At 36.3% G+C, this 23819-nt stretch overlaps 1 protein-coding gene across 1 annotated transcript in view; it reads right to left on the reverse strand.

Annotated features, from left to right (window-relative positions):
• Positions 1–23819, reverse strand: part of BMPR1B (bone morphogenetic protein receptor type 1B) — a 349176-nt gene that overhangs the window by 33978 nt on the left and 291379 nt on the right. The window contains exons 4-6 of the mRNA XM_027837474.1: positions 21247–21406; positions 4951–5053; positions 4254–4356 (exon numbers count right to left, since the gene is read on the reverse strand). Coding sequence (XP_027693275.1) covers positions 4254–4356; positions 4951–5053; positions 21247–21406 — 366 coding nt within the window. The remainder of the gene's footprint in view (positions 1–4253; positions 4357–4950; positions 5054–21246; positions 21407–23819) is intronic.

The following is a 23819-nucleotide window of genomic DNA, read 5'->3' on the forward strand; positions in this document are numbered from 1 at the left end:
CTATCACCAACATAGCCAAAGAATTGAGGCTGTGATAAGCAGATTCATGTTCTGCATAAAGTGGAGATAAAAATATATATCTTGCTTGTACTCCGTTAAATTAAACAAGCAATTTAAAAATGTACAGAATGGAAATTCAAGATTTCATATGCCATTCAATTCTTCATACATGTATATGTGTACACACAAACACACACACATATACACATAGACACACATATGTACATACACTTACATACATACACACATATACTAGAATGTTCGCATTTGTTGATGATTGCCAATTTCATAGTAAAAAAGAAAAATTAAAAACAAAAGAAGTAAAAGGTAAACACACTGAATTCTTCAAACCCTTTTCACATAGATATTCTGCTTCAGATTCCTGTATGTTTAGAAGCTGGGAAGATCATAATTGGAGATGTTTTCTGGAAAGAAATGTAACTCAGTACTTAATGGAATAAGTATACATCAGGGGCATAACACTGAGACTGGAAGAAGGATTTGGGGACTGATCTTTCAAAGGGAAACAGATGTTACCATATTATTCTTCCATCTGTGTTATAGTAGCCATGGCAAGAGTATATGAGGAGAGAGTTTGTTTAAGCCATTACTTGAAGACTTTCACTTGTCATTGGGAATATTTTTATTTTGCTTTAGGTAACAGTTTTAATAGATACAGGTATGAAGTTAAGCTTTAAAAATACCTATTTTGAAAAATGTGGATATTAAGGAAGAGAAAGCATAAGAATTATTTTCCTGAATGTCTATACTTAGAGGGTAAGTGCTTTGTCCAAGTTCACACAGCCAGGATCCATCTATGGGACATATGCTGTAACACAGTGGGACCATCACCCAGGATCTCCCAGCTCCCTACCCATTCTTCCACACTACCTTTGCAAAGAACATTAAAAAATGGTCATCTCTATATTTAAACTCTTATCTGGATGTTTCTAATAATCACTTAGTTGGAGAGATCAGCACACTCTGTACAAATGAATTAGGGAAAATAGGTAGGAAATGGAGGCTAGGAATCTTTCAAATGGTTCTCACATCTTCCTCCTAATCTTCACCCATCATGTCTTTAAATTGTTTTGTAAGAATGAGCATTTTTCATAAATTAATATGTGAAAGCAAAAGTAAATGATTTTGGAGAATGAATTTTCTCACAATTCCAGCAAACCATTGTGTTTCCCCCAAAATTTCTAGGAAATAATGATCTTATCTTGGTGAAACAGTCAATGCTGAAATCTGAGTCTAGAAGGCTCAGTATACACATCCAACTGCAGTGTTCATCCAATATTTTGCTTGGTCATTCATTACTGATGATACAATGAGAAGTCGGACTAAATCAGAATGGACATCTTTGTCCTTTCCTATCTACTGCAACATCACTTAGCTTTCTAACCACATCATTTCTTGGTTATAGTAAAAGCGTCACGTTTGATTTAATGATTGTTATTCTTTCCTCAATTTTCCAGAAGGATTAGATATTATAAATTCCCCATAGGATCTGACTGATTCTCTTCAAATAAAAGGCATTTTCTTCAGAGACCTCTCTTCTCCACAGATGATTAAAGACTTGTTCATACCTAGTTTACACCTACTAAAGGAGAGCCAGCCGTTCATACCTAATTTGTGCCTTTGAATAATTATGTATCTTAATCAAAGAGATTTATCACTTGGTAAAGGTGTTAGAGAATAAAGCATTTTGTAAATTAAATTAATTGGGATTAAGAGGTGTAGAGCACTTCTCTTACCTAGACATCTGCCTTATCCCTAAACTACAATTTAATTCAAAAACCTCTGAGAGGTTTTTCAAAGAGAAGAGCACTCCCTGCTTGATAGTGCTGGATACCTAATTGTGCTCAAAATTATTGATCAGACACCTTCCCCTCATTTAAAAAAAAAAAAGGTAATTACTGTCCTGAGACAGAAAATCAGTTGGGAAGCTACTTTTGTCTCATTACCACCTCTCTGAATTAAATTTTACCTCAATTTTGGAGAGGTTGTGGCAAAACAGGTACCCTCAGATTCAATTATGGTAAAACTATAAGCTTGTAAAATATTTTCAGAGAACAGTATGACAGCAAAAGTTATAAAAATAAATTACATTGGACTTGAGCTGGCTAGCTTTAGAGAGGGCTCTCAACAGCCAGGACAGCGTAATTTCAGGGTGGCATTCTCAAAGCTAAGTGGCTTTGCTTCTTCTGTGTACGCTCTATGAAGGTCCATTTCAGGGGTTATAATAGCAGCACCAGCAAAGTCAATATGGCATGGTGGGAAGATGGCTGGGAAGAAGCATGATGGAGGTCTGCAGCTGTCCAAAATATATGTGCAATAATAATATTATAATGCTTATGTATTAAAAGTCTACAAATATAATACTTAAATGTAATAGAACAATTTATTAAAATCAGATAATTTCCACTTGAGGACAATTCTTATATGCACAGAATCTCAAAGCTGGAAGGTGTTTCAAAGGCCATCTAATCCGAACTTAATACTCGAAAAAAAAATCCATTGGCAACCCAGCTAAAAGCGGTCATTCATTCAGCCTTTGCTTGAAGACCACCAGGGAGGGGAAACCACTACCTCCCCCAATGGTGCTCATTCTATTTTGGGGATTACTCTAAATATTAGGGAGAATTTTTCCCCATATTTAAGAGGAATGCCCCACACTCATAACTCTGTAATTACTGAAAGCACAAACTTCTTGACTAAATCAATCAGAGGCATGAACCAGGCTGACTAGGGCTTACAGCCTTCACTGAATCAAGCAACCAAGTAATCAAAGGCTTTACTGTGAAAATCCCTTGATCAATGACTCAAACCTGAGAGTGTGCTGAAAGTGGCCAGGAAGACCTGGCCACACACCCTTTAGACTCTGTATAAAACATCAAACCTATTTCTAACCCAGAGATTTGAGAATCTAGTAAAAGACAGGAAAACAAATAGGGACTTCAACAGCTGAATTGGACAGAATTGGAAGCAGAAGGCAAGGTGAAAAGAAAAAGTAGAAGTGAGCTGTGGCAAAGAAAGGCGAGACTGAGAAGGGACACTGGCCGTATAGACACCTCAAAGCGGAGGGCTCAGACTGAAATCACCAGTTGTGTCTACCTCTTCAAACACTTAGGGAAGTTTCTAGAAAATGGCAGCTTTCCCCTCCCCCCACCGTCTCCTTTTGGTACTTGTCTATTAAGAGACACTATACCATACTCTACTTGCTTCTTTACCTAAATATTATTGGTAATCTTAATGTTCTCTCAACCAAAAAGAGGACAAAGATTAAGGGCAATATGGGTGGAGAAGGATAATGCCAGACTACTGTCATTTTCCTCTTGTAATACAGGAGAGAGTAAAACAAGCTTAGAAAGTAAGTTGTCTAAACAAAGTCATCCCAAATTACTTAAGGATGAACCTGGAATGAAGGCAACAAATAGAAGAAAGATGGAAGAAATCAGCGATTTCCCTTCCCCCAAACTCATTTCCCTATGTATCATTATTGCCTAAGATGGATTTACAGAAGTAGAAATGGTATAAAAAGGAATAAAGATTTGAAAAGCACAAGATTAGAACAAGTATACAATAAAGGAGAGCTATGCTATAGGCGAAACAATTGTGAGAGCACTGAAGAATTAATTCACATAATGTCTGGCAAAAGAGTAAAAAAAAAATCTTGGACTTTAATACTACATCCCTCCCACACACTAAAAAAAAATGTTGTTCAGTCATTCAGGTGTGTCTGATTCTTCATGACCTCATGGACTATAGCAACACTAGGCTCTTCCATTCTCCACTCTCTCGAAATGTCCACATCCTATAAGCTTCTGAAATCTTGGTGGAGGAATAAAGAAAGTAAGCTTGGAGAAATGGGAAAAGCCAGAGTGATATACAAGTAAAAGAAGTTTTTTATAAGTTATTACATGCCTGCCTGCATGACAATCCTTTTACCACTTCACTTTTCTGTCTCCTACTTACGGCAATGTGACAAAGTTCTGGGCACATTAACATCTAAGGGGATTTCTTATTATTGTTTTGGATATAGTTTTTTCCCTTTTTTTTTTTTGGCTAGGCAATGGGGTTAAGTGACTTGCCCAAGGTCACACAGCTAGTAAGTGTTATGTGTCTGAGGCCAGATTTGAACTCAGGTCCTCCTGACTCCAGGGCCAATGATCTATCCACTGCACCACTTAGCTGCCCCCTTGGATATAGTTTTTGAGCACAGTTCAGGCTCTATCTTTCTTCACTCTTACCTCGATTTTTCAATGGAGGCAGTGTAGGATGAAGGTCTTTATTGCATTCATTCCGTTCTGTGCAACATTCAATTGACCTCCTCTGGTGAGGAATAGGAGTGTCCTATAATAGAATCCAAATATAGATGCAAATATGAATTAATATTTTCCTCTAAAATTCAAGAAGGACCTTTAATTTCCAACTTGAGTGCATCCTTTTTGTTATTTATTTATTATGCAAATATATCCATTGGATCTGGGATTATGATAATCCTTTTTAAAGTAAAAACAACTGTAGTTCCTATTAGAGACCATCATGCAATGATCTGGGAAAGTTTTCACATTTTATTTCAGGGGTTAATATGTTATTTTATTTACAATCTATTTTGAATGACTAGACTTACTTTGAATCACCTAACTTACCTAGTGGAATCTTCAGGAGAAATTTTGGCAGAATACATTTACCCAAAACAGAATATAAACAAGAAAAATGAATGAGTGAATAGACAAGGGTTTCATTCTACTGAAAGTAATAGGAATATCTATTTGTAAAAGCAGAAAATAACTGAGAAAGCCCAGGGATTTCTAACCATTTTGTTTTTACATTATTAGCAGATGAGATTTTCTTACTTCTTTTGCTTGTAATTTGGCTGATTAAATCACAGGTCTAGTAAAAAAAAAAATAATAAACCAAGTAGAATCAAATTTATTTCCTTACCCGGCACTGAAAGTCTGAGCCCTCTAATCCTAGACATCCTGAAGTGACCACAGGCATCCCAGAATCATCTTCTTCTATCATAGTGAAACAGTAGCCATCTGTGCTAAAGATCAGAAAGGAAAAAAAAATAAACGTGTATGTGTACATCAGCTTGATCTTGTGTTGGGGAAGAGGCAAAGAAATGTTTCTGACATTTCCCTTCAAAACACGATCATTGCATTGTACCAAGGAAGCATAGCCTCATCTATCTATCACAAGAGCATATAACAATTACTTTTTTTTTCTCTCTCTCTCTCTCTCCCCCACCCCAACACACACACACAGACTCATTGTGACCACTTTCAGGTTTCTTGGCAAATATAATGGAGTAGTTTACTATTTCCTTCTGCAGATCATTTCACAGATGAAGAAATTGATGCGAACGGGGTTAAGTGACTTGCCTAGGTTCACACACCTAGGAAGTGTCTGAGGTCAGATTTGAACCCAGGTAGAGGAATCATCCTGATTCCAGGCCTAGTCTTGTAATCCCCTGCACCACCAAGCTGCTCTCACCAGAGGGGAGGAGATGAGGATAGACGAGAGACAATGATGGGCAAAAGACAACATATAACCAGTGTCCTCCTAGGAATGAAAGGGAGAAGAAAGAGCACTGTTTGTGTTTATTTATAAACATCGAATTTCTTGTCCTTTGGAAATACAGAAGACAAATACATATAATACAAAACACGTGGGATTTTACAACAAAAAAGCAGCACTGTTATGTTCTGTAAAATATAAAGCTTTATCCATTCCATCTTTTACATGCACATGCAGTGCCCAAAGATGGCATCGTGGCAGAGACTTGAAAGCTTGGTGTTACAGAAAGGAAATTGTGAAACGCTATTAGCTATGATTTGTCTTTTTTCATATTACCGATAGCGACGTTCTGTTGTTCATTAGCCCTTGAGTTACCATCAACAAGCTTTATAATTGTTTACTTGGCTCGCAAACCTAAAGTGATCTGTAATACCTCAGTTTATAAGTACTGAAACAGCAGAGTTCAAACATCTTAACAGATGGCTCAGTGGTGCCAGTGATAAATGTCTTTGCTAAAAACCAAGGTCAAATTCATGAAGATTGTTGGGAAGAACAATTGTCTCTGCTTGCAGCCTATAATACAAATTCTTTTGGGGGCTTCCATGATGATTCAACCTGATTTCTGTGTAAATATGGAAGCCATAAAGATTAAAGAATGCAAGAAAAAAACTGAATCCTATTCATCTGCAACACAGAATAATACAAATAAATGCTACTTTCTGGATTTCCCATTTCTTTTCAAATTATTGAATATTTTCAACTGGGATGGGGGCAACTCAGAGAAGGGATTTATTTTTTCACCAATATATGAAGATCCTAGTGTAGACACTTCCCCCACTTTCAGACTGGCAACACTTCTACCATTTCTAGTTATAAAGATTTGCCTGGGACACTGACCTGTTAAGTGACTTGCTTTAACTAGCTAATATAATTAGAGGAAGACTCAAACTCAGGTCTTCCAGATGCCAAAGTCGTCATCCGTCCACCATATCATGGTGACTCTACAAATTTGCATATGTTACACGATCCCTGAAAGCCACAGCATAATTTGGAGTCAAAGGCAATAAATACGGGAAATAATCAGCCTGATTCTCTGACTTTTAGTTTATAGGGGGGTGAGCAAATATGACTTAATATTTGATTTTAGAAAATACATGTATATAAATATATTTCTTCTGAGAATGTCAGTCCTTCATAATAATTCAGCTTCAAAAAGAATTATAACATTTACCATATTAGAACTTTTAAAATTACAATATTCTAGAAGATATGTAGGATAGGAATAGGGATAGGTCTAGACCAGTAATTTCATTGATACAAGGAATTCTAATACTACTAATGCAGGCCAGCGACTTCTCTATAACTAAATTTTTATGTGTCAGAAGTGGGATTTGAAGTCTTCTTGGCTTTAAGGCTGGCCCACTATCCACTATGCCATAGTGATTCTCTTTATGAAGGTGTAAAGTTGGCAAAATGAAGAACACAAATTATTCTTACTGTTCCCTATAAACTCAAAAAATGGTACTAAGAACTCTGAAAAGCTGAATTTGCCGGTGGCAGAGTTTTGTTTCTTTTTGAAAGATGGAAAGGACACAAGACCCACAATGATTGTTCAATAAATATTTGTTGAATTGAAGACATTTCTTTCCAGTTAATTCTAGCATGAGGCGATCTAGAATCTTTCATGATTTTTTTAATGGATTAAAAATAAATCTGTCTTTGTAAAGGAAATTGGTATGACCTAAAAAGCCCTTCTCTGCTATCCCTCACCATATTTAATATTGAGGAAACAGAGATACCTGCCCCAAAGCAAAGAGACAGTTTTTGTACTTTTAGACTTGGTTATGCTACCTAATCATAAGTGTATGATACAATGATGTTTTGAAATTCAATTCAACTGACCTAAAATGCAAGAATAAAACTACATATTTACTGTGAAAGTTTAAATGTTAAAATAGCATAACAAAAATAGCACAGTGCATATCCGTGCGAGTGGTTATCCACAATAAAACATCCTGCTAGGCTATGCTACAGATAAACTGTTGAACCAGCACATAAGGCAGAAACTACAAGCAGAGGCCCTATATTCTGCTTCCTACAAAACAAGATATCATCTTGCTAAAGCATGAGATCTGTTGATGAAAACACAAAAACCACAAGACCTTACTTTTGGAAAGACGCTACTACAATTAAAAAACTACAGGAGTGAAATGGTGATTTGAACCAAGACCTTTAATAAATGTCAGAAATAGAAATCCAGGATCCAAAACCCCTGCAGCTGTTCAAGCAGATGTCTTTGTTGGCATAAGGCCAATTCTCATGAAAGATGCTATACCTATCCTACTGGTTTCACAATGGTTCAAGAGTATCAGTTGTTTCTACTACATTTCAAGGAAATAAAAAAATGACATCAGCATATAACTAAATGTATATATTTTGTTTTTAAATTTATTTTATTTTTTAATTACTTCAAAGGTGATCTATACTCAACTTCCCATTCTGACCTTTTTAATATAATTTATTGTCACAAAAAAATTCATTCTAAGTAAAAGCTTTCACAAATGAAACACACAGATATTTGTGTGTGTAAATACGTATATGTGTGTCTGTCTGTACATACGTATGAGTGTGCATGTATGTACATATTACCTATGTATCTCTATCTATCTCGTCAATGAATAACTTCCAAGATTTAACAGAAGAACACACCATTCTCATACTGTCACTGGCAATAAACAAAAACGGAAGACTAGAATTCAATACTACAAAGAACTGAACGCCAGTGGAACAAATCAGATGGACTGTTAGGATTTCATCACGCAATGAAGGATGTGATAACAAACAAGAACAGTGTGTGTGCCTTTAAAGAATCTGAGACCTTGTGTCATGAACACCTGTTTGGAAACTCACAACACCACACTCAACAGGAGGATTAAAATTTCAGCAGGTTCAGGGTTAACATAACCTTTGCAAGGACTCTTATGAAATCCTTTCAACTTTGCCACCTGTGACTCTTTAAGTTATTCAGCTTCCAATTCTTTATATGCTAATTATTGCTGATTTCATATATATAAATCTTGCGCATGAATCACCTAAAATGATAAGCATTGATTTACACTTCTAAGACTCAAAAATCAATTAAATTCAAGAATTCTTGATCAGATACTAAGTGAGTATTCAGCTCTCTGAAATGAAGACTTAAAGAAAGAATTCTCAGGGCTCAGTTTTTGGTTAGCTACCCAGATATTAAAAAACTATAATTTTATATAAAACCTCCTTCTTAAATCCTATAGCTGAAGGCAATTTCTCTAATTTGTTCTCAGATCCAAATAATACCACCTTGTAAATTACATAAGATAAAAACTGCCCAAATATTCTAGTAATTATGAATTCACAGAATTTGTTTGCAAGGAGCACATGTGTGGCCATTCTTGATTTTTCCCCACTAACAGCTTTTCAAAGTTCCCCCTTCATTAATGTTCTCCTCTGACGTCTTATCTCAGAGAGAGAGCGACTCTGGGGTTGCCAATGTATTTAAGCTCTGGCAGCTCTCACCAACCTGGCAGTATGGGTCAGGTGGTAGTCTGCATGTTGGCCACTGAAGGACTAATCCAAGTTCAGACAGACTCAAATACAAGTTAGTCAGAAGTGACAAATTTTTCAGTCACTGAAATTTCAAAGGGCTGTGATCAGCATTATATGGGTGGTGTATCTACAACAATGAAATCACAGATAGTCAAACTGTTGAAGCATGAATTCTGGAAGTTTTCATATTATATGTGGCCTAATTATTTCCACCAAAGGCTTATTAGAGAGAAGGTCCAGAAATTCAAAAAATGCAAAAGAGTATTGAAAGAGAAAGAAAGGCATGAGAAAGCAGAAATCATGGAAGTCTGGAAGCATAACTGATAGGTAAACAAAATGTAGGAATAAGGACTAGATTTGTCATTGCAATGGTGCTAGGAAGTCCTAGGTGATAAAACCACTCTACCAAAGTAGACACATCTTCTCTTAGAGAAGGTCTCAAAGAGTTGCCTCTTGCATAGAAAGATCGAGTGATTTGCTCAGAATCTCATAACCAGTATTCTTGGTTTTGAGACCAGCTCACTCCACTTATACCTCTACAAGCTAGATATATGGAGGGTGAATATAGCAGGCTATATGACTCCTCCCTTACCACTGCCCAATTACCCTGAATCAAAACCTTGAGAATCACCTTTGACTCTTATTCTTTCCCTAATATCTTACCATGTTATTCCTCCAAAATATCCTTGAATTCAACCTTTCTTCAAGGTTGGTAAGAGGCAGGCCAAGAGTCTTGCGTATGCCCCAAAGGACTTCCTTCTATGCAGGGAATTTACCACTCCCTGTGGCCACCTCATAGCCAGCTTCCTCAAGTGAGAAGACCTCCAACTTTGCACAAAGATGCACAATGCATCTTCCATTTACCACTGGGACCAAGTATGTCCTCAGAGGTAAGGTTGCAAGGGTTCAGACTGGGGATCTTCCATCTGCCCCAACACAAGGAAACTTCCACCTCCTGTTGCCAGCCTAGTCTTCTAATTAGGATGTGGAGAACATCCAGCGAAAAGAAGAGGAATCTTCTCTTAGACCTCACCTTCAGTTATGCCTACCCTTTGAGAGTAAAGGAATGGTACCCCTCACTCAATGATGACCATTGTTGCATTTGGTCATACTCTTTACATGGCATTGATTCTGAACCCCTGTAGATCATAAACTTAACCCCATTCCACACCAGCACCACCTGCTTTGTTATTCCATTCCCCTCAATCCATTCAGCCCAAAGATTCAACCTAACTCCACAGCCCTTCCACTGCGCCCTCTACAACGCCTGTTTCACAGACAACACACTTCCCTTCATCTTTTTCTTTCCCACTCCTTCCATCTACTTGCTATTATTTAAAACTGGTTTCCCCCGGTGACACGTACTTCCTGGCCGCTCTTTGTAGTAATGGTTTTACCTTCACTCATTCTTGTCAGTTCACTGCTCAAGGTAGGGGAGTTGGAATGCTCCTTGCTCCCCAGTGCCACCTTCCATATTCTCCCCTTTCCTCCTTCACTCAGTAACCACTTTTCCTTTGAGATTCACGCTATTCATATCTACCAAAATCCTAGTAGCTGTTGTCTACAGACCCCCAGGTCACTCATCTTCCCTCCTTAATGAGTTCAATACCTTAGCCAAATTGTTTTCTCCTCCCCAATTTCTATCTTCAAGTTGGGGGCTTCAACATGCTTATGGATTCCCTTTCAAAAACTCTAACCACTCAGTTCTAACTTAAATCCCTGATTTAAGTCTCAATAAAAATCCCACCTTCTAAAGGAAGCCTTTTCTCATTCCTCTTAATCCCAATGCTTTCCCTCTGTTAATTATTTCCTATTCATCCTGTATGTAGCTTGCTTTATATTTATCAACTCCTATGAGCTATTCCTCCAACCCACCTCAGTCACACACAAAGATGGTCATACTCTTCATCTTGCCATCATCCACAAGTGTACCACCTCCATGTTCAAGAACTCTAAAATCCCCATATCCAACCATCATCTGGCTTTTAACCTCTCCCTTTGCCTCCCCTTACATAACCCTACTCATTATACACATTGTAACCTCCCTGGATCCCACTATTTTCTCCTAGACCATTTCTTCTCCACTGGCTACTCTCTCCTCTTCATCCCATCTTAACCTCTTGGTGAACCAATTCAACACTACACTGTGCTCCTCTCTTTAATCGTTATACCCTTTATCATATCAATAATTATGCCTAACCAAGCCTCAGCCTGGGATCATTTCCACAATTTATTGTATTTATAGTATTCAGCACACATGTGCTGCTGAACAAAGGGGGAGAAAGTAATGCAACTATTCTGACTGGGTCCACTACAAATTTGTCATACACCTTCATCTGGCTGTTATTCATGCTAGGCAATCCTACTATATCTCTTCATCAACTCACTATCCCACCCTCCACAGTGGCTTTTCCACACCTTTTTAATCCTCCTCAAATTTCCTATGGCTCCCTCTTCCCATCTCTCTCAGACAAGAACTTTGCCTCACATTTTACAGAAAAAAGTTGAAGCCAGTAACTGTGAACTCTTTCTTCCCTCCTCTTGCTCATCTCCTATCATTCAAGTGCTTTCGGCCACTTTCTCTTCCTTCACCCCTGTCTTAGGTGATGAAGTGGCCTTACTCATCACCAGGGCTAACCCCTCTATTTGTTGAAGTCACCTTTGCAACATTTCTCATATACTCCTCCTTCTCTCCTCTGCCACCACTCTAGAACTGGTCTTCATTACCTCATCTGGATTACTACAACAGCCTGCTGGAGGATCTACCTTGCCTCAAGCCTCTCCCCCACTCCAATCCATTCTCCATTCAGACACTAAAATCATATTCCTAGATGTGACCACATCACTCCAAACTTGGTAACATCTAATTGCCTCTAGGATCAAATAGAAAATGCTCTATTTGGCATTCAAAACCTTTCATAACCTAGCCTCCTCCTACCATTCCAGTGTTCTTACACCTTACTGCAACACATGATTTGTTCCAATGACGCCAGTCCCCTGGCCATTCCACAAACAAGACATTTCCTCTGGAATATTCTCCCTCCTCCCCTGTGACTACAGATTTAAGTCCCTGATTTAAGTCTCAATAAAAATCCCACCTTCTAAAGGAAGCCTTTTCTTATTCCTTTTAATCCCAAAGCTTTCCCTCTGTTAATTATTTCCTATTTATCCTGATGTAGCTTGCTTTATATATATTTATGTCCTTGAGAGCAGGTACTGTCTTTTGCCTCTTTTATACATCCTCAGCACTTAAAACTGTGCATGGCACATAGTAGGCACTTAATAGGTAGTGGGTACTGAAAATGTCCTGAACCCTTGATTGGTTGAGGGGACTAGAATTTGGGCTAAGGGAAAGTCTCCTGATCACCTAACTGAACAAATACATAATCAAGAGCTCTTCTCTCAGGTTTTGGTCCAACAAACAAGAAGCATGGCCAATACCAGGAAGGTGTGATTAACTGAATCAAAGCTTTATATTTAATGAATGTACTTTTCCCTACTTTGAACTTCTTTCTCTTGCTATGGCTGAGTAAACTTCTTTTGGTTAACTATCAAATGGACCACCACTGGCTCCTTTTGTTCTAAACTGAAATACCCACCCAGCAAGAACAAAACCTGATCTATTACATAAGATCTGTACTTAGTAAATGTTCACAATCAGGCTTAAATAAACATCTTACACTACATTCCAAAATAAACCGAAAATGCATACCTGACCCGAACATCAAAAATCATACCACAGCATTTTTTTAGAAAGAAGCAGATCATATACTTCTCACAGATATGGGTAGGAGATGTATTCTTAAGCAAACAAGGGGAAAAGCAATTATTACAGAAGGAAAAATAGATAACTTGGACTTCACAGAACAAAAGCTTCTGCACAGACAAAATTACTGCATCAACGATAGGAAAGGATGTGATCAAATGGGGAAAAGAATATTTATATCAAATTTCCCTGACAAGGGTTTAGTATCCAATATATACTGACAACTAACAGACAGAAGACCAAAAGTAATTCCTCAAAAGATATAAACAAGTATTTCCCAAAATAAGCATCACAAACAATTAACAACCATATGCAAGAATGCTCCAAATTATTAATAATAGAAATGGAAATCACAACAACCCTTAGGATTCACCTCAAACTCAGCAAACTGGGAAAGACTAAAATATCATAGTCAATCTTACAGGGATTGTGGTAAAATAGGTAAAACAGTCCATTGTTGGTAGAGCTTTGGATGAGTATAATCACTATGGAAAGTAATTTGGAATTATACAAATGAAGTATTTAAAATAGCCATATCATTTGACCTAAAAATTCCACTAGTAGGTTTATACCCCAAGGAGATCACTGATAAAAACAAAGTCCTCATATACACCAAAATATTTATAGCAACATTTTTTATAGAAGCAAAGAACTGGAAGTAAAGTAGATGCCCATCAACTTAGGAATGGTCAAATTGTAGTATATGACTATAACTGTCAAGGGGCAACTAGGTGGCACAGCAGATACAGCTCTAGCCTTGGAGTCAGGAGGACCTGAGTTCAAATCTGGTCTCAGACACTTGACACTTACTAGCTGTGTGACCCTGGGCAAGTCACTTAACCCAACTGCCTAGCAAAAAAACAAATATGTGTGTGTATGTGTGTGTGTATATAATTATTACTGTGCTGTAATAAATGAAGAATATTAATACATGCAAGCATGGAAAGATTTACATGGTCTTGAGGAAAAGAGATGTAAACAGAGTTAGGAAATTAATATACATAATGACTATAATGTAAAGAACAATACAAAGTTAATATTGTAAAATTTTAGAAATAAAGCATGGCTCCAAAGAAAAGATCCAAAAAGACATACTCTCTTCCATTCCTTTACAGAGAGGGGGATCTACAGATATTCTATTCTGCATATATTTTAAGACTTTTTTGATTTACTGATTGGTTTTGTTGATTTTTTTCTCTTCCTTTTGTCTTTTTAATATTTTTTGTTGTATTTGGGATGTCTCTCTTGCAAGAGAGGTTGAAGGACACCAGGAGAAATCCAAATGATTATGAGATTAATAAAATTTTATTAAAAAAATTTCCTGACTAACTGGATATATTCAAATCCTAACCTCATCTTACCTAAATAACCTAATTTCAATTTCTAATGACTTCAAGAATATATATGCTATAAAACATTTCTTAAGTACCTAACAATAAAGAGGAACTCATACACATACACACACACACACACACACACACACACATATGAAAAGTATAAAGTAGACAACTAAGAAGTATGATTGAGTTGAAAAAGGGGAGGCCTTATACATAGGAAAAGAATAGGTACAAAAGAAGTCAAAGTAAAGCAGGGTACTAGGTAAGAGATTATCACTGCAAGAGAACTGAGCTTAGAAAATGAGAAAATGGTAAAAAGCTGAACTACTCTAAATTTTGAGATCTCTGTACTTTCTAAATGAACTTGATTGTAACAGGGAGAGACTTATCAATTTAAACTTTGGGATAGGTAGATTAACTATAATCCAACAAGTTTTGCTCATACTCAATGATTTTTGATGATATATTATAAAATCATTAAAATAAGCAAAAAAAAAAAAGTATATTTGGGACAGAGATAAGGTGGTGGGGTAAAGGAAGCACTACAGCAAAGATGTCCCAACATTCCTTTCCAAACAACTTTAAAACAACATCGCAAATTGAATTCTAGAGCAGCAGAGCCAACAAAAGGTGGAGGTGAGATATTTTTCCAGAGCAAGACAACTCAGGAGGTAGGTTGGAAGGAGAGTTATATGATACGGGGGTTAGGGCTGGCCCTGATCCCACATGGCAGCAAACCAATGGTGGGCCTTGCCAGTGTTAATAGCAGCAGCAGCAGCTTTGGAGCTCTAAAACTAGCAGTAAGGGGATCGGGTGGCTAGTCAGAAAATAACTATTGGGTACTGCTATGGTAGCGCTGGACAAAGAATAAAGTACTACTAGACAGCTTAATTGCCCATGCCCACTTCCAGGGTACAGTTCCAGGGCATAGAGAAGTATGTGCTGTACTAAGAGTGGCCATGAAAAGCAGTATCATTTGCAGTCACAAGGGATCAGGAGTACTAAGGAGCAGTATGGCTTTTGGTCCAAGAGAACAGGGTTCCCTGAGGAGCAGTATCACTTCTACCTGCAAGGAAGCAGTGATCACACTTTTTCCCAAATCATACCACCCTGAAAGCGCTGAAAACTTCCCAAACCTCCAGAACAAGCTCTGAAAACAGCAAGGAGAAAAAAGTCTGAAACTCGAGTCCTCTCCTCCCCCATATTCACCCAAGGAATAAAGCCAAATTTTAAAATAAAGTAAAAAGTCAATAAATAATCTGGGAAAATGAGCAAACAACAAAAAGAAGAGTTGACCATAAAAAGCTACTAGAGTGAAAGGGCAGCTCAAAACACAAACTCAGAAGACAACAACAATGTCAAAATAGCTGCAAGCAAAACCTCAAAGAACAAAATCCAAATTAAGCACAAGCCCAGAAGGTATTCCTGGAAGAGCTAAAAAATTATTAAAAAAAAAAAAAACAAATAAGAATGGAAGAGGAAAAATGGAGAAAAAATATGAAAACAAACCTCAAAAATATTAAAGAAAATACATATTAATAAACAGAACTGGCAAAATAGAAAAAGTGGGATAAAACTTCACCGATGAAAATAATGCCTTAAAATATGGAATTGACCAAACGGAAAAGAAAGTACAAAAGCTCACTGAATAAAATTCCTTAAAAATTAGAATTGGACAAGTGGAAGCAAATAACTCAAAGAGACATCAAGAAACAATAAAACAAAGTAAAACGAATGGAAAAATAGAATAAAATTTGAAATATCTCATCAAAAAAAAAACTGACCTGAAAAATAGGTCAAGGAGAGCTAATTTAAGAATTATGGAACTGCTTGAAAGTCATGATAAAGAAAAAGAGTCTAGACATCAACTTTTAAGAAATTATAAAGGAAAACTCATCTCTGATTAGAACCAGGCAGTAAAATAAAAACCAAAAGAATCCTCTGATCACCTCCCAAAAGATTCCATAATGAAAATTCCCAAGAATATTACAAATTTCAGCGCTCTCAGGTCAAGAAGAAAATATTACAAGCAGCCAGAAAGAAAACAATTCAAATATTATGAAGTTACAGTCAGGATCATACAAGATTTAACAGCTTCTACATTATAGAATCAAAGAGCTTGGGATATGATAATTCAGAGGGCAAAGTAGCTAGGATTACTACCAAGAATAACTAACACAGCACAACTGAATATAATGTTTCAGAGAAAAAAAGGATATTTAACGAAACAGAGGACCTTCAAGCATTCCTAATAAAAAGATCAGAGATGAATAGAAAATTTTACTTTCAAATATAAGACAAAAGCAACATCAAAAGGTAAACATAAAAGAGAAATCATAAGGGACATAATAAGGTTAAACTATTTACATTTCTATATGCAAAGATGATAAAAGTAACTATTAAGAACTTCATCATTATTAGAGAACACAGAAGGACTTGACATAGAGGGCATGCTAGTGAGTTGGTGTTGGGATGATCTTGAAAAAATAGATAAGTGAGAAAGATGGGTACACTGGGAGAAATGGGAAAGGAGAGGTATAATGGGAAATATTGTCACACATAGAAGAGACACACAAGGAAGAACTGTTACAATGGAGGGAAAAATGGTAGAGGTGTAGGTAACAAACTTCACTTTCATCTGAACTGGTTTAAAGAGGGAAGAACACACACACACACACACACACACACACACACACAAAACTGGGTATAAAAATCTATCTTATCCAAAAGGGAAGTAGGAAAGAAAGGCTGGTTGGTAAAAGGGAGGGCAGATTAAGGGAAGCAGTAGTAAAAAACAAAACAGGCTTTTGAGGAGGGAAAGTGTAAAAAGATATAGAGAAGGATAAAACAGAAGAAAATGGTTTGGAGAGAAATGTACAATAAGTAATTATAACTGAGAAAGTGAATGGGATGAATTCACCCATAAAACAGGAAACAATAGAATGGATTAGAAACTAGAATTCAACATGTTGTTTACCAAAAAAAAAAAACATACTTGGAAAAGAGAGATATATAGAGTTAAAGTAAAGGACTACAGCAGAATTCATTATGCTTTTGCTGAAGTCAAAAAGGCAAGGGTAGCAATCATGACCTCAGACAGGGCAAAAGCAAAAAGAGACCTAATGAAAAGAGATAAACAGGGAACCTCCATCTTGTTAAAAGGCACTATTAATGATGAAATAATATAAATACTAAATATATGTGCTCCAAATGACATAGCATCCAAATTCTTAGAGGAAAAGTTAAGTGAACTACAGGAGGAATAAGACAGTAAAATTAACTAGTGGGGGACCTCAACCTTCCCCTCTCAGAACTAGATAAATCTAACCATAAAATAAATGAAAAAGAAGCTAAGGAGACAAACAGAATTTTAGAATAGTAAGATATGATACACCCCTGGAAATTGAACGGGGAAGAAAAGGACCATCCTGTTTCTCAGTTATACATGGCACCTTCACAAAAACTGACTATGTATTAGGGCATAAAAAGCTCATGAACAAATGCAAAAAAGCTGCAATATTCAATGCACCCTTTTCAGACCATAATGCAAAAAATATTTTCAATAAAGTGCCATGAAAGTACAAATTAAAAAAAAAATCTAGAAATTAAATAATCTAATCCTAATGAATGAATGGGACAAAGAACAAGTCACAGAAAAACCCTAACAATTTCATTAAAGAAGATGACAATGAGACAACATACCAAAATTTGAGGAGTATAGCCAAAGTACACTTAGGGGAAAATTTATATCTCCAAACTCATACATCAAATATAAGAGATAAAGAATAGATCAATGAATTGGGTTGCAATTAAAAAAAAACAGAAAAAGAACAAATAAAAATCCCCAATAAAATGCAAAGATAGAAATCCTGAAAATCAAAGGAGAAATTAAAAACATTGGAAAAGGAAAAAAAAAATAGTTAACCAATAAATAAAACTAGTAGCTGGCTTTATGGGAAAAAAACAAAAAGTAACCCATTGGTTAATTTTATTTTTAAATAAGAAAAAAGGAAATCAAATTATCAGAAAGAAAAATGAAAAAGGTGAATGCAACATCGATGAAGATGAAATTAAAGCAATTTGTCTAATTCCAATGCAATAAAACTGACAACCTAGATGAAAGTGATGGATATTTACAGAAATATAAATTGCCTAGATTAACAGAAGAGAAAATAGAAAATTTTAAATATAAGTAACCTTATCTTAGAAAAAGAAATCAGACAAGCCATAAACAGGCTGCCTAGGAAAAAATCTCCAGGACCAGATGGCTTTAAAAATGAATTCTATCAAACATTTAAGGAAAAATCAATCCAAAACTCTTTAAAGTCTTCGAAAAAAATAGGTAAAGGAGTCCTATCAAATTCCTTTTATGACACAAATACTGTTTTGCAGCCTAAACCAGGATGAGTAAAAACAGAAAAGGAAAACTACAGATCAACTTCTCTAATGAGTACTGATGCAAAAAATTTACATAAAATACTATCAAGGAGATTGTGGCAATAAATCTCAAATACTATGACCAGGTGGGATTTACACCAGGAATGCAAGGCTGGTTGGAAAGTATTAGTATAACTGACTCTGCCACAACTAGAATATTCTAAAATGCCAACAACAAACATGAATTAAAAATTTAAATACACAGAAAAAAAAGGAGATCACAAGACAACATGGCACTTTGGCTGAGAATCCTGGGGGAAGGAAGGTATCACAACGAATAGTATTTGACTATTGTGCTAATTATATCTCAAGCTATAATGAAGCTTTCCATTTTAAACCTATTAACAGTAAAGTGAACATTTAAAATGAACAGAAATATGACCACTCAAAAAACCCAAATTCCAAATTTATAGTAAATGCTTTAAGTACTACCCATGTTAGGAAGAGGAGCCATTTTCATTTTAAGGAGGATGGGGAGTGACAAGACAGCTTGCCCTGTTGACCTCGCATTGGCTCAACTTTGAAAAGTCTGAGGTCTGGGGAAAACACTCCCACACTCCCTCACTGTGCTTCTGGCCACCAGCTGCTTCTAAGAGAAGTGAAAAGGCGACGTCATAACAGCCACCACCTCTTCTCAATGAAAAGAAGTGAATAAAAGAAGATCCGTCTTTGCTACTGTGTAATCTCGGGTGAGGCACTTCATTTCAGTGTCCTAATATGTAAAACGAAAGCATTACGCCAAGTTGTTTAAAGGCTCCTTCTGCCTCTAAAATACTATGATTTCCTCATCAGGAATGTTCTTGCTCTCTGTCCCCTCATTCCCTGCTCCATCTAGGTGCTCTCACTGATTTCCACACGCAAACTCAAGGGAGATGAGGCTGTGTGCTATTTTTCCTTTACCAGTTTCCCTATGGCTCAAATTTCTTTCTTCAAGTTGAACCTTTTTGCTAGATTAGTGGCCTAAATTTTGATCCAGTCACTTTTTCTGGGCTCCTGACCAACTCCTGTGGTTGATTCTTTCCAACTTTCTCAGCATCTGCTACACCTCCTTAACTATTCTCTGGTTGATACTTCTGCTTACTTCTCTACTCTCTTGGTCAAGCTTGACCTATTCTAACATCTGTATACCTGCTTCTTTCACTGGCTCCTAAACACACCATCCAATTCTCCTCAGTCTAGCCCCTTGCCCTGTGTCTATAACCTCTGCCACTCATCTCTACTTCTGCAAGACTATCAATCTTTAATTTATTGTGGATATAAATAAAAGATAGGGAAATATAGCTTTTGAGGCATGAAGATAAATGAGAAAAAATGCTAACTTATCTTGCTCTGCAATGTAAGTTATACAGCATGAACATGGTACTTGGTAAAAGTTTTATTTCCCAATGCACTGACCATAAAGCTCTAACACCCAGTTCATTCATTACCTCAAGTTCCATCATGATAACTAATCATCCTAACTTAGGAATTCTCTCTAAACCAAAGATTCTTAACCTAGGGTCCATGGACCACTACCAAGGGGTTTGCAGATGGATTTCAGAGGGTCCATGGACTTAGATGGGGAAAATTGCATCTTTATTTCAATATAATTGGTTTTTGATATAACTGCATATGTTTATCTTATGTATTTAAATACAATATTCTAAGAAGAGGTAGATAGGTTCCACCAGACTGTAAAAGGAGTCCATGATAGAAAAAATTAAGAATTCTTACAGTTGCCAATGTGTTGAAAACAAAAAAAATAATTTTAATGTATTAAACCTTCTTTTACTGAACAGACACTTAGAAAAAATGTTCCTGTTGAAGAAGGGACTAAATATTTGGTCTTCACTGCAAGAATTTTATTTTTGATTAGTGAAAGTAAGTAAGGGTGGTTAGAAGAATATCAGAATACAATGCCAGGCAGTACAACTTCCGCATTGTTTCTACTGCAGTTAAAGAGTTGAACATTGTTGGAAAATGTGGCAGTGAGAGGTGATGAATTTAAGTGGCTTGGATTGAAATGGGCCACTCTGGACAGCCCAAAACAAAAATGCAACCAACATATTTTTCCACTTTATGGCTGTCACATGACTGTGATTAATGCACCAGTAGAGCCCAAGAATAGTTTCAGTACAGTGGTAAGTGATCTTGGGCTTTCAGGGCCAAAAGTCTAATTTCTCATATGCAATGAATCTGACTTTTAAATTCTGGTTTCCAAACTTCTGACTGTGAATTCTACAGAGGAATAAATTAACATAGCTAGGGCAAATCTTTTAAATCCTGTGTAGGATATTCTAATTTACAACATATAATAATCATTAATTCCACAGAAACATGAAAGGCTTTTTTTTTTGTATTTGTAATAGAAAAAGAGAATCACAGATTTAGAACTAGAGGGGTCCTCAGAGGTCTAATCCAACTGCTTCATTTTACAGATAAGGAAACTGAGGTCCAGGGAGGTTAACTGACTTGCCCAAGGTCACATGGCTAGTGTTAGGAGCAGGATTTAAACCCTTGTGCTCTGATTCCAGAGTGTCCACTGTACCCTAGTGCCTCTAAATTAGTGCTCTACTACTGTTAATCAGCTATATTTGAACTACTTGAACCACCAACCTGCAAATATTGTTGACGGAGTCTTCAGGACAGTGATGGTGGCATTTGCATTGCAAGACCTTTGGCCGAGGGGTAGGGGCTGTGATCACACCGTCTTCCTTCTTGCTGTCCACGTTCAACTTTGCCGAACTTCGCAAAAGCATATTGTCAAGGAAATTAGCTATAAAGGAAGAGCAATATATGTATATATATATATATATATATATTTTTAGATCTATGGAGAGTTTCCAGTGGTATCTACCAAAAAAAAAAAAAAGGAGAAGAAGCTTAAGGTACATAATTTTTTGAAAGTAGTCTGTGGTCAGTATTCATTCATATAATTCAAATTGAGAGATTTTATATAAAAAAAGGTCACTATTGTTTGAAGAATGAGTTTTTCCACATGGGATAAAGTTTCATAAAGTATACAAAAATTTGCATAATCATTTCAATCTAATCTTCTATATTTTAATAATTACATAGAAAATATACAGCAAGAAATGATGACAAAATAATTTTCTGCCCCGTATTTCATTGAGAGGCCAAAACCCCAATTGTTTACCAGTAACTAGGTAGCAAGTCGATAAAGTGCTCGGGAAGACCAGAGTTCAAATTCTGCCTCAGACGCTTATTAGCTGGGTAACCTGGGCAAGGTTCATATTCTCCCTGGTCCTCAGTTTCCTTTCTATTAAGTGGGAATCATAATAGTCTCTATCTCCCAGAATCCTTGTGAGGATCACAAGACAGCATTATGTTAATCAATTTGGCAACTTTACACCACTATAAAAATCCTAGCTCCTAACATTATCCTCATCCAGATATGTATCATTCTTGGCAGCTGTTGCAAACAGGAACATATACCTACTGTAACAGCTGACAGTGGCAATCCTTTTATTTGGGGTAGGGAGTAGACATTCTTCCTTAAAACAGGAAAAGTAAAATTACAATGGGATAAAATGGAGCATAACAATGGAATGACACATCACCAAGATACAAGCCAAAGAGGGTAGCAATAATAACAACATAACAAAAAGCAGAAACTTTTACATCTTCTAAATAATATGATCAATCCAGTTAGACATTTTCCTTTTTCTGGTGGAGTTGAATTAAAGCCCCAGACCTGGATTCAAATTCTAGGTCTTGTACCATGGACAGCTCATTTCATCCCTGGTATTGTGTGCTCCTCTGTAAAATGAGTTTAGATTTGATGGTCCCTACCAGATTTAAGCTCACAAAACTTTAAGACTGACAATACTTCATCCAAGGACCTATGGATTTGGCATCGAAAATTTGCCATACTTTAACTATAAAAAATCAAAACTTTGAATTAAAGCACAACAACTGGATTTTATAAAGCCACAGATACTTCTTGCCAATTGCCCCATCAAACAATGATAAGTATTGGAAGATGTACTGAGAATTTTGAATGCTGTTCAAGTTCTTTCACGTATGAAAAGTTTTACAACTAACTACAATACAGAGCTAATTAGTAAAATGAAGGAAAAAATAAGTCAAATACGACAGTCACTTTCATACAAATTCTTATTCCAGCCCCACCTAGGATTTCATTTGCCAAATTCAAACAAAATATCCAGGGACCAATTTTCTCTAGCCTTCAACTTTCTCCTATTATTCTTTAAATAGGAATCTCATCCCTCAAAGTGACCATTTGACCTTTGTCCATTCATCGACCAGGATGACTGAAATACGACATACATTCTATCTCTGAAGATTTTCATTCAACAGTTCCATCCACTTCTCCATCATCTTCTAATTAAAGCTCCTCCCCCCAACCCACAACTTTCCAAATACATAAAATTACAATTTCATATTCAGAGAATAATAAATCTAGAGCTAGAAGTGATCTCAGAGGTAATCTACTGTAACCTGAGGCCCAGAGAAAGTAAACGACTTGCCCAAAGTCACAAAAACAATACCTGACCTAAGAGGTGCTTATGCAAGTCCATGGAGTTCAGAGGTCTTCAGTACTCTTTCCACTGTACCAAATCATCTTTACATTTTTTATTTTGTTTAACAGTATTGTCACAATATTTTTTACCAATAGACTGAAAATGAACAGAATTTTACCTATGTTACAAATTAACTGGGCTTTTATAGGTTAACTAGTCACCATTTATAACCACTTTACATTAGTTTAAATGAAAAAAAAATTAATTCCAATTGACTTGCAAATGAATATTTACAGCATAATTCATCTGTAATTTCTAGGATCCTTTTACAGATTAACCTCTTCATATCACATTTAGTTGAATTTAACAAATACTTATTAGGTACTTAATAAGTTCAAGTTCAAGGCAATATTCTAGGTTGTAAGGAAACAGCCCTGACTCAAGGAACCCATAAGTCTAATGTTCTCTAGATCCAGGCAAATACAGAGATTCTACATATCAACCATTTGAGTGTGAATTGGAAGTTCCTGACTCCTGAACCAAAACAGGTAAATAAATAAATAAAACCTAAGTAAGCCTATTTATATCATTATATCTGAAATTCAGAAATTTTATCATGTAAATACAGATGGCAGTACGATAAGAAAATGGATTCTTGCAATATTATGGCATACATTGACTTTC

Source organism: Vombatus ursinus, unplaced genomic scaffold (genome assembly GCF_900497805.2).
Source record: "Vombatus ursinus unplaced genomic scaffold, bare-nosed wombat genome assembly UNPS02014821.1, whole genome shotgun sequence".
In the NCBI taxonomy this organism is placed as follows: domain Eukaryota; kingdom Metazoa; phylum Chordata; class Mammalia; order Diprotodontia; family Vombatidae; genus Vombatus; species Vombatus ursinus.